Source organism: Falco punctatus (assembly GCF_963210335.1).
Source record: "Falco punctatus genome assembly, chromosome: 5".
NCBI lineage: Eukaryota > Metazoa > Chordata > Aves > Falconiformes > Falconidae > Falco > Falco punctatus.
In genome coordinates this window covers 49,361,313-49,373,320 of record NC_137584.1, presented here as the reverse complement: position 1 = coordinate 49,373,320, position 12,008 = coordinate 49,361,313, and the positions used below count along the sequence as shown (strand labels likewise).

The 12,008-nt window shown below is 36.7% G+C and overlaps 1 protein-coding gene across 4 annotated transcripts in view; it reads right to left on the bottom strand.

Annotated features, from left to right (window-relative positions):
* ZDHHC14 (zDHHC palmitoyltransferase 14) overlaps positions 1 to 12,008 on the bottom strand; it is a 113,722-nt gene that overhangs the window by 8,806 nt on the left and 92,908 nt on the right. For all 4 annotated transcript variants that reach the window (XM_080389090.1, XM_080389092.1, XM_080389091.1 and 1 more), the window contains 3 exons: positions 7,464 to 7,566; positions 5,645 to 5,754; positions 2,427 to 2,529 (listed from right to left, as the gene is read on the bottom strand). In XM_080389090.1, coding sequence (XP_080245216.1) covers positions 2,427 to 2,529; positions 5,645 to 5,754; positions 7,464 to 7,566 — 316 coding nt within the window. The remainder of the gene's footprint in view (positions 1 to 2,426; positions 2,530 to 5,644; positions 5,755 to 7,463; positions 7,567 to 12,008) is intronic.

The window sequence follows — 12,008 nt, the reverse complement described above, 5'->3', positions numbered from 1 at the left end:
ATAAAGTATACTCAACCGCCTTTCACTCAAGAACCTTCTTGCAGTCCTTTTCTGGGGAGAAAAAGTGAATGGCTGGTGTTCCCAGCACTCCTGTTCCCAAAATTCTTCAGAAAAATCTAAGATTGTGTACTGGGAAGAAAGCTGAGAGAAACAGATACTGTAAAGTCTGGAAAAGTACTATAGGGGTCACTTAATGGGAAAAAGATTTTAATAGAATGATGAAGTTTTAATTTATTATTTCTGTCTAAATTTAAATTGGAACAGGAAATTTCGTAACAACAGAATAGTTGAAAACAACTAAACTAGCAGTAAGGTGAACTAATTTTGGTAGGGAAAAAAAAGAAAGTCTGTTATGTGGATGAGATTGAGATCTTAACTATGAAATAGAGAAATCAGTTTTGTTGTTTGCTGCTTCATGAGACAGGAGAGATGGGAACCTGAAAGTAGGCACAGTGTCTGCTGAGAAGAGTAAAAACTTTGACCTTTGAATACAGAAAAAGGGAAACGTGAAACAAGAACAAATCAGAAGGGAAGTTACATCCCACTGCATTGCTGCCAGCAGGAAATTAATTTATAATTTCTTATGCTTTAAACAACTCAGGGAAAAATGCACGAGTTTACACAGGGAACAGAAAACAGTGCTAGAGAGAATGGGAAACTAAGCAGGTCTTTAACCGTTTGCAACAAAACTCAAGGGAGAAATTTTAATGTTGATAGCCAGCTGCCACTAGAACCCAATTGGTTTTGGATACAGACCAGGAATAATACCCTGAGAAAAATCACATCACAGTCTTAAAGGTATTCCTCCATACCAAACATCACATTTTTCAAGCTTTTCCTGAGAGATCACTTTCAAGAACGAAAGCTACACATTTCCAAGTGACTCTGATGACTGTTAAAGAACCCAAGCCTTCCCCAGTTCAAGTAGTGCGATGTTCTAGGATATAAGGAGTTCAAATCCTTGCAGAATTTGCATAATTACAGGTATTACACTCTAAATTCATAACAGCTACCTGTTTGACTTAAAGTAATACCATAACAGATTTCTCAATTTCTAGATTCTTTTTAGAGTCAATTTTCTATCAAACTGGCACAGGATTTTCTCATTAATATCTGGTAATAATGATAGTGTCTTCTTACAGTGCAAGCATAAATCTTAGAATGTTAAGATAATTTAATGCAAGGGGCTTATTGTGGGTTAATGATCCTTGCAAACAACAAGCTTTGATAGAGTCAGAAAATTTGGGTAATCCCTGAAAGACCTCAGACTATTTCTAGAATGTCTCCCTTTTTTTTTTTTTTTTAAACCCCTTTTCTCTTTTCAGAGTAACTTTTTTTTTTTTTTTAGTAAAATTTGCATGGAGCATTACCTTGTTCTGCACCACTGCACCTCACAGAAGATTCAGAGTTAATACTGTGTCTCTAGTACATTTTCTCATTAAGGAGACTAACAAATATTCTATTTAATCCTCAAAATAATAAGTAAAAACAGCTTAGGAACTACAGCAAAAATTTTATACCAGTTTATCAGTGACACTAAAACTAATCTGTCTGGGAAGAGTGAGTCTTTTCTTCTTTTGTTCAAAAGAAATGCCAAATTATGTCAGAAGGCCTTGTGGCCACCTCTTTTTTTTTTTGGCTGAGGGAGGGTGTCCATAACTCATGGCTTCTTTGACACAGTCTTAGAACCCACATAATATAAAGATATGTGGATAACAATTCAGAAATAGGCACATATGTAAGATGCTTGCCTTTGGAAAAAGATCTCTTTCCAGTTATTCTCTTCTTCTTGGCACTGGAAATCCTATCTTCCATTATGATAGCCAATGCTACCAGCATAAAAAAAAAAAAAAAGGTAAAAACTATTGGCACAGTTTCAAAGAAGTTTAAAAGCTTTTGTTGTAACAATCCAGTTGCCATTTTTTGTTCATTGGAAGTTCAGTGTCCTCCTGCTCTTTCGTCTTTCTCCCCTAGAAACTCCTCTTTGCTCCTCTTTGCTTTTTAAAACACATTAGTCTATACAAAACCTCAGTGTACAAGCAAAGAAGGAAGCAGCATGAAGAAAGTGCCACACAAAATAAGTCAGCTGGAAAATGATGAACCAGAGCAAGTCCATGATTCTTGAATATTCCAGTTCAAAACAGTTGGCAACAGTACAAGTCAAAATGCCAGTATATTCAATAAATCAACAGTGTAGAAAAGCCTGTCTGTTTTTTAGAATCCATGACCAGTAACTATTACACTGTAAAACATACATTAAAAAAAACAGCCTTGGGGTTTTTTTCTTTACTGTTAATAAACAAGTAATTCCACCCAGAGTGTCAGCTGTATCCACAGTTAGTTATTACTTGATTAGTTCACATGAAAGTGGAGAAGGAAAACATTCACAGGAATCTTGATGAACAACACTATGGGATGATTCCTACCATGTTGCTCTGAGATTGTGTGGCCCCGTACATAGTAATGCCATTTGATGGTCCTGCTAACTGTGCTGTATCTGGTTGTATAAATCCTCTTCTGTCAATTAAGCTACAGAATAAACAAAATAAAGAAAACCTGTTAGAGATATTTCTGATTAATAGCTACCTCCTTTCAATAAAAAGAAAGAAAATTTGTCTATCATTTTCTCTAATACCTCGCCAATACCTTCAAATGTCCCCTTTTATTCAACCGAAGTACAAGACTTCATTTCTACTCATCAGCAAGGTAATTGCTTCCTTGTAATACTACCTGCCACATAGTCTTATGTACTTTTCTGGATTTTTATCATAGACAAAAGATCTAGAAGCTTACCAGCAGATACCACAAACCCCAAGAATTTTAAACCACAGGTGTGAAAACAAATTACAAAACTCACTAGTGCACTTTGAATCAGTATCTATTTTGAAGGTTTCCACACCTCTAAATTAAAGCTACTTAATCACAAAATTTAGAAAGCAAGCAAAACTTCTGTTCAGACACCTTACTTGCCAGGTGTTTGATGACAGCTACTTCAAACTGCTTATAGTGCTCCACTATTCTTACCAAAGTGATGCACTCATTTCTTATTTCCTCTAAGAAATTTTTTTTTTGAGAAATCAAAGAAAACAAGTAAAAATCTACAGAAGATTATATATATAAAAAAATAATGGAATAATCTGACCTAGCTAAAGATTTTGCTATAATTCCACACGCAATTTTACTCTCAGCTTAGGAACTATAAACATCACTTAGGTTCTGCTACTTAATACTTCCAAAAAGCTGAATGTACATATATCAAAGTACTATATTCTGCATGTGTATTAGCTCCTATCATTTCCACACACAAAAAAAAAAAAACAACCAAAAACTTTTCAACTGTTTATGCTTGAATTAATTTGAAGTTGGGTGGGTTTTTTTGGTGTGTTTTAAAACATTTTAATTATATGTAGGTTTCAATTATAGTTCCATATATTTTTAATCATAGGCCAAAATTTTTCTCCTGTGACCTGAACAATGTTACTTTCCATGGAAAACTACAAATTTTACTACAGGATATAAAATTTTAACTGGAGGGTTTATGGTTCCAGTTACTAAGACATAATAACAGGAATGCCTTAAAACACTTGAGAGCTAAAGTCAGCACGGAACTGGTTTTACTTGCTGATTTATCGGACCTCTAAATTCACTAAGAGTCAAGATGGCTTCAGTTTTAAAGGATAAGAACAGGATGCTTAGAAAAATCTAAAGTGTTTCTCCTCTCAAAAGTCATTGAGGTTTCCACCACTTCAGAGACCAGTTTAAGCTTTCCTCATGAAGGCCTGCAGGACAGGTTTTAATGTACATTCAAAACACTTAGAAATCCACCTGAGATTACAGTCTTCAAAATGGAAAGCACTTCTTCAAAAATCAGATGCTTAAAAAAGTTGTATCATTTATTATATCAGAGCACTAATTAGACCAATGCTGACAGTTATGGAACAAATTAAGATTTGAAAGTTACTGTTGAGGACATGTAAAATGCATTCTGAATTGGGTAGAATAGGTTTAAAAATTAGAAACATGATCTTTAACAGAAGCAAGAAAAGTCTGCATTATTTACAGATCCTCTCTGCATTCCACTCTAAAATGCACGTGAACAATTTGAATTTAAAACTGTAATTGCTGCTAAACCGATTTACCAGAATTCAAGGAAAAAAATAATATTTAGTGACCTGGGACACAACTGAGATTAAAAGTCAAAAAACCCAAGGTTATAATTTACATTTTACAGTCATTAATTTTTTTACTGTTGGTCACAAAGTATCTCTGTGCAGAAACTCTACATACTTCATCATCTGAATAAGTTACGTTGCTACATGGAATTTAAAACACAGGAGCCAATGCCAATCTGGTGCTACTTCTATCAGGCTAAGATGCTATTTCAAATACTGAGAAACATCATGCGGTGTTAATAAAAATTTCCATTTGGAGTCAAACAAAAGAATCTGAAGCATAGCACTGAGGTTTTACGTCACATACTTTTATGGAAAGCAAAATGGCAGAATTAAAGGGCTGGCTTCAGGCACCATCCATAAAGGCAGGAAGCAGAGACAGGGTTACTCTTTCTCACCACAGGTATTACAGTGTTAACGCAGTACGTGGACATCTTAACTTAGTTGTCTTCCTCTTAGGGAAAGATGTCAGTCTCTTCTGTTGACCTTTGACTACTCAAGAAGAACCACCTCTGATATTCATAACAGCAAAGACAGAAATCCCAATTCCAATGAAACACCTTAGCCACTAGACTATAAAATCATTTACTTTCTTCTCCATACTTCAGATTCATAACTACTTAATTCCAGACAAAGCAAATCAGCTTCAGCTGATGAGTATGCCACAAAAATAATCTACATCAGCTACTCTCCACAGAGGAAGAGGGCCTCTACTGTACATGTAGTACATGAACTATCTAACCTCTGAGTATTGGAATAAAGAGAGAATTAAATCTTTCCAGCCGCCAGGTTTATTTCTCTAGTCTCAGCTCTGTATTATATTTTGTTCAAGCTGGCTGAAAAACTATCTGAAACTTTGACTATACAAATATTTTGGATTTCAAAAGTCAAAATGTAAGCAGCAAAAGTTAATCCATTACACTTTCTCTGGAATTGCTTCGGCGTAAGATCAAATTCAGCCTAATGTGTATATGTTAATCATAGTATAAAGAAAAATTATTGTCCATTTAAATAAAACTGTTTACAGTGAAAAGACAAAAAAGGACAATTATCAAGCTTGTTGTAGAATTAAGGTTCCTAAACTTTCCTAAACATGTGACATTTGTTAGATATGTAGGAGTTTAATACAGTTTCAAATCGTCCATCATGCAACAGCTAACTACATGAAATCTTTTACTGCTAGGAATTATTAACTGCAGTGGCAAAAGTTCAAACAACAAGTAAAAAAAAGTTATTTTCATTTTGGATGTCAACCTTAAATATATTTTACACGATCTGATCACTAACTTCATTTAACCTCAATTTACCAATTTATCTCATTATTACTAAATAAAAACGTAATTAAAGCTTTTAATGGACAGTAAAACTAACCTTTATTTTTGTTGAGTAAACTCAAGCAATCACAAAGAATATTTTTTTCATCAATAATCATGTGGCTTCATCTATACTAGCAATACCTTTAATGCTCTTACCTTGGAGAGAGGGGCCCACAGAGTGCAGCACAGCAATTAGTAAAGATGTTGCCATAACTGTATGGATTATAGTTTTCTTTACCTCTTTTATTTGACCATGATCCTTTAATCTGAAGAGATATGAACAAGAGGCATCACATATAATACAACACAGAAAATGGATGAGGCAAATTAAGGGTTACCAAAGAAGCAACATGCTAGTTACATCAGAGGCAGATCAGAGAAAACCCATGATCACACTTTCCAAACAGCTTAGAGCTTTGGGCTTTAGGAAAGGCTGGACCCTTACAAGCAAGCACATGCTTTACCCTCCACAGATTTAGGCAACCCAAAATCTCAAAGGATCAATATACTCACAGTAGGAATTTCAGCATCTAAACATAATGGTCTAAGTTTAATTTTACAAATATTATGGCATATTTTACAAAAGAAGTTGAAATGCAACATACCATTAAAGCCAGCAATAGAGCACCTTTCCGTATTCTTGGGTAAGTTCTCAAGCTGTGCATTACCACACAACATTACCTTGCCTAAAGTTCACAAATGGCTTTAAAATATTATGAAGCAACTACAGACATTACTACCTTTTAGTGCATAGTACACTTTCTTTTAGCTAGTCATGCTCTTGTGTTTGTGAGATACTTGAGAGTCTGAGCAAAATGTGTTACTGTATTCAACTGGAAATGCATGCTTTAAATGAAATTACCAAACAGTTTACTTGAAATTCAGACATGTCACACTGTTGCAGTTCCCTGCTACCTGACTTTCAACAATGCAAAAGAAATACTTATTTGAGGGAAGGTGGGACAGTGGAAGCACAGCGGGTCCATCTAGACAGACAATGTTGGTCTAAACCTAATAACTGAGGAATATGAGTATCTTATCTGCCTTACTAACAAGGCAGATTTCTTCAAAGTCAAGCTACTTGCTTGGATACTTGATGCTGAGACACAATTCATTCTGAGCCTGCTTGGTAAGTTGTTTTTTTGGTTGATTGGTATTTATTGTAAAATCTGTATTTTTAACTGTGACCATAAACAGTAATAAAACATGTGTCTGACACTCCCAAAGATGCTACTTCTGTATTTGCCAGATACCTATGAAAAAAGGTACAACAGAGAATTACAATAATTTTAAGCTTGCAGTAATTTGTTAGGTTACTTGCTAAATTCCAACAAGCTTTCTATACCATCAGCTACCTAGATGTTTTTATTTTGTCCTTTTGTTCGCTTTCTATTTCTCCTTTTAGTTAGGGAAGGACACATGAAACCTCTACACACAGTTAAACATAATTCCACACCAAAACAATGGAAATTATGTGTGAAATATGCAGAAATGAGGAAGGTAATTATATGCTCCTTGCCGGAGGTTTTAGAACTGAATGAGACAAAGCAATTTCAATGGAAAAATAAAGGATGAAATTTTTGTTTTGAGAATTCAACATACTTAAAATTTTTTACAGTACAATTTTTGAGTCCAAGAATATTTAGGACTCCCAGTAAAAAACAGATACTGAAAATTATTTAGTAATTTCCTATTGTATAAAATATACTTGTTTCTTTGTGTTGCCTCTTCTATATTTCCTATTTCAAGATACAGATCTGGACAGAGTATGTAACCAGCACATCATCAAGCCACAAGAAATACAGTTCAAAAGATCTCTTCTGATATTTTGAATCAAGCATGACCAAGTTACTACTACTTTCCTACCGAGACATTCACAAAATTACACAGATAGGTATGGCTTCTGTAAAAATAACGGAAAAACTTTCTCGTTACTATTTAGAAACATATATGTAGAAATATGCTATGAACTTACATCTTCATTTGTGGTTTGATTGGAGCTGATCAAATACGTGTGAAAACCTGAGAGGCCAACAATGGACCATACTGAGAAAAAACACACCACAGCTTCCAGCACAGTAATTGAAAGTCAAGGAAATACATACAAATGGGAAAAAATAATTATATCCAATAACAAGTATTTACAATCACAAAATTCAAGGTAGTCAACTTACAGTCCACAAGTCCCTTAAGATCCCTGGGACAGCAAAAACGAAACTCAGAAAAGCAAGCCAACTGTCACTAGGCTTTAGCGTACGGGCCACTGAATACCATCTACACAAGCAAATATTTAAGGGCCTGCAGACTGAAAAAGGCTAGAAACTACCGATGAGCGGTTCTGATCTTAATTGCTGAAATGCAAATTTTCACGTTCACCCTGTAAAAGTCCTTGTATTAAGACAGGCAAATTGACAAATAACAGCAAATAATAGTTCTGATGGGGTGAGGGGAAGGTCAAGCACAAGAGAGGTAAGCCAAGGTTAGCCAAAGAGCAAAGACTGAAGAGGTATGTTTGTACAAATACTTAGTGCACAATGGGAGTCTTGAGCCAGGACTAAGGGTTCTAGATCTGTGCTCGTAAGTATAGCAACAACAACTGAGTAAGCGGCACTTCAGTCATGTCCTAACTGCTAGACTCTCCTGTCTTTCTTCTGTTACTGAAGCTCAGATGCTGGTAGGGATCCTAACACTGGCCTCAAAGTGCACGAGTCCAAGTAAAATATAAAGCACACTTACTCAAGTCCCTCTAATAACTGGATATATTCTACATTACAACTGTGGGGGTTGTAATACAACTGAATGGCCCAGCCCCAGCAAACAGCCTGGGGAACAACTGCTGTTAAGCCCGTGAGTGTGAATAGTTGGGGCAGGGTTGAATACTCAAAACTCTGCAGCATTTGTATGTACATTTAAATGTACCATTTAAAGAGGAAGACTATCAACGCCCAACTCACTGTGCTGCTATTAAAGAGTAACTGAGGAATTACAAGAAGACTTTTTGAAGGCGACATCAGCCCAAATTCTAAGAAAATCACAAAAAATTGCAGAACAGAACTTGAAGTGAGAACAGAAGCAGTCAAAACATGCTTTGGTACAGCCACAAGTCACTCTGCTGGCATTTGCCTAGCACAGACAGCACCTGCCCTGTCAAATGCTGTTAGTCTGCATCCCGATGTCAGACTGCCACAATGGGGTGCAACATATGGGGGCTTGCACGTAGGGCACTCAGATACTCCTATACGTGAGCTCATGGGGTGCTTTCTCACCTGCATGTTGTTGGGAACAGCACAGGTAATCATACAGTAAATGCACTCACACCTCCGAGAGGGCAGCAAAGGTGTGCATGTGCTTGTTTCTGTGCACCACTAGAACTTTGTTCAAACTACCCATGTTTTCACTCCTTACACACTGCATAACACAAATGCCATGAAGTAGTAATCAGGCTTTGAAAGTGAGAGTGGTGTACTAGGAAAGTCAGTCAGTGCTCAGTGTTGCATACTTACTAACAGGTTCTATCATTCCTCTAACTCCAAAGGAGTCATGATCTTAGCAATAAGACAATAAAGTTGCTTCTAAACTTTATATAATCAAGCATAAAGAGCAACTTCCTATAGAAGGCTTCCTGCCATAGTTTTTTATTTATATACAATTTTATTTACACACAATAGTCATGAATGCAGAATACATCTGCTTTGAGACTGTTATTTCCTACAACACTTCAATAGTAAATTTTTTTTAGGGAACATGAATCAACAGCAGAAAAGGTTTTGGTTCCGAGAAAAACAGATATAATCAATCAGTAGGAACAAGACAACAGAAATAGAATAGGAATAAAAATTAATCTGTATGTTAACCATACGCCAACCTTCAGTGAAGTCAGTTTCCAAGACAACATCAAATCAAAATATTCCACAACAAGGACACAGCCTTAAAACACACACAAAACCATCTTTATCACTGAATCTTTCAATAGAAAAGAAATATGACAGCTCCTCACCATTGCAGAGACACAGACTAGAAAATGCATGGATGGACATAAGTATTTGTGATAAATAATCCTAATATTAGTTAACAGTGAAGAGTTCTGTATTGCAGGTCTGCTCTCAGCTAAAGAACTGGGAAATGCCAGAATTGTCCATATAATGTCCCCTAGAACCTACTTTACTCAGAGTGGTTTAAAAGCCAGAAAAGAGCCATTTGCATTCTGAGCAAATCTGTTCCAGAAGCAACAGGACGACTGAAGTGCACTGTTGAGCAGCACGTTCACTACTACCCCTCTCATCTCCTCCTCAAACTATGTGGAGTCAAACCTACATAAGACAGGAACTGGATCTCAGCTGACTGTGCAAGTCACAGCTAAAGCAAGGAGAATGAGGGAGCACGGATAAGGAAGCAGACTCTTGTTAGCATAGGGTTCAGAAAGGTGTAGGAGAAGGAAACAGCCCCAAAACATTAAGCACAACACAAACTGGGCTTTGAGAGGGTAGAAATAGTAAGGAAGGCTGTAGATGAGCACTGTTGGGCAAAGTCTACCCACCAAGACTAAGAGGCAGAATCACCAGCTTAGAAAAGGGGAACCTTAAAGGGAAAAGGGCTCCCTGCAACCTCATCAGATGACTGAGGACACCACTAACAGGACGCTCCTTGCCATTACACTCCAGAGAGTGCTGAAACGCGACTTTCTCCCTCCACCCGTTAATTCCTACTGACAACAGAGGGAACTCAGTTCAAAACATCTTTCAGTTTCCCGCTGAAAGGGAAGTCTTCTTCCTAAGAAAGAGACTTCTTTCACTTTCCCGCACCAAGATCCAAAAAGATCTCTAGAACAGCAGGGGTGGTTTATGTTATTTTAACATGAGTCCATTAATTAAACATGAGTCCATTAATCAAAAACCAAACACAAAAAAAGCAATATATTCTCAACAAAGTATTACTTACTATCATAATATGGTATAACGCTCCCTTGGCATCTCACATGGGGTTGTTAGCAAGATAGAAATGGCAGTGTTCTCTGTGCCTGAATTGACTGGCTTGCACCAAGGAAGCATTCCCAACACTATTTGGACAACATAATTTTTTTGCTGTTAGGAATCGTAACCAAGCTATTAAATTGTCTAATATATCACTATCAAACCAGGCCATTTCTACAAGATGCGCTACCAAGCCTTTCAAAGCAGCACATCCCTGAATACAAATTATGAATAAGCAGCCCATTGTTCCTGTACAAGGATCTTCAAATGCATAATCAATTACCTTTTGATTTAAGGATAATTGAAAGCTATTCTCAGTTTGAAAATAGTCTGAAAGAATCATCTTTTCTAAGAAGTGATTGTAATTCTTTTAATTGGAAGCTGTTGTTGTGCCATTTAGCACAGTTCGTTTGTGCTTTGTAAAATTATTTGTACAAAAAAAATCTGAATGGTGGCTTTGTTTAAAAATGGGAGTTCACAGCTCAGTGACTACCTGATGAACACACACACAGAAAGAAAACTGTATCTGCAGAACTTGGAGAATATGACACTTTGAAAAACTACCTGGAAAGAGAGATCTGTTTTTATGCACAACTACACATGACAGAGTAAGTTTTTTCTTCCTACTCTTCTGTGGAAAAGAGCAAACTGCGTGAGGCACAATGGACAAAAGACTTGTCCTTGGCACAAGTATGGGAAAGAATTCTTTTAATAGTATCTTTGCGGGAGGTGCAAACTGTTTATTCAGATATAAACCATTCAAAACATATATGTAAAGAGTGGGAAGCTTACAGTCTGTACAGAAATGTAAAGAAGAAACTAAACAGTAATTACATCAGCTTCACATTTTCCCATTATGTTAGCTGCTTTTAGATAGAAGGAGGCTTTTCCATTCTCACAGAGTAGAAAATACCAGAAAGCTCCTGTGAAGTGATGAAAAGAACATGGAGTATTTACAGAACAGAACCACAGAAAGGTTTGGGTTGGAAGGGACCTTTAAAGATCATTTAAGCCAACCTGCCTGCAGGGACATCTCTCACTAGATCAGGTTGCTCAGAGCCCCATCTACCTGGCCCTGAACACTTCCAGGGATGGGGCATCCACAGCTGCTCTGGGCAACCTGTTCCAGTGCCTCACCACCCTCACTGTAAAAGCTTTCTTTGTTATAGCCAACCTAAAGCTACTCTCTTTCAGTTTAAAACCACTGCCCCTTGTCCTGTCACTAAAGACCCTGGTAAAATGTCTTTCAACGTCTTTCTTATAAGCCCTCTTTATATTTCAAAAGACCACAATGAGATCTCCACAGTCTTCTCCAGCCTGATGAGCAGTAGTAGCCCCTGTGTGTATGCATGTGTACACTTTTATGTAACTTAACAGAAGTTGATACCTGAAAATGACTTCTTAGAACAGTAAATCAGCATAAGCACGTTTTCAGGAACTGAACTCTTCAGGGACATCTTACGGTTTCAGTTGTTCCACAATCTACTCTTCCTATCCTGACAAGAATCAGCCATTTTGGATACTTTCGGTTGTAAAAGCAGAGGAATTAT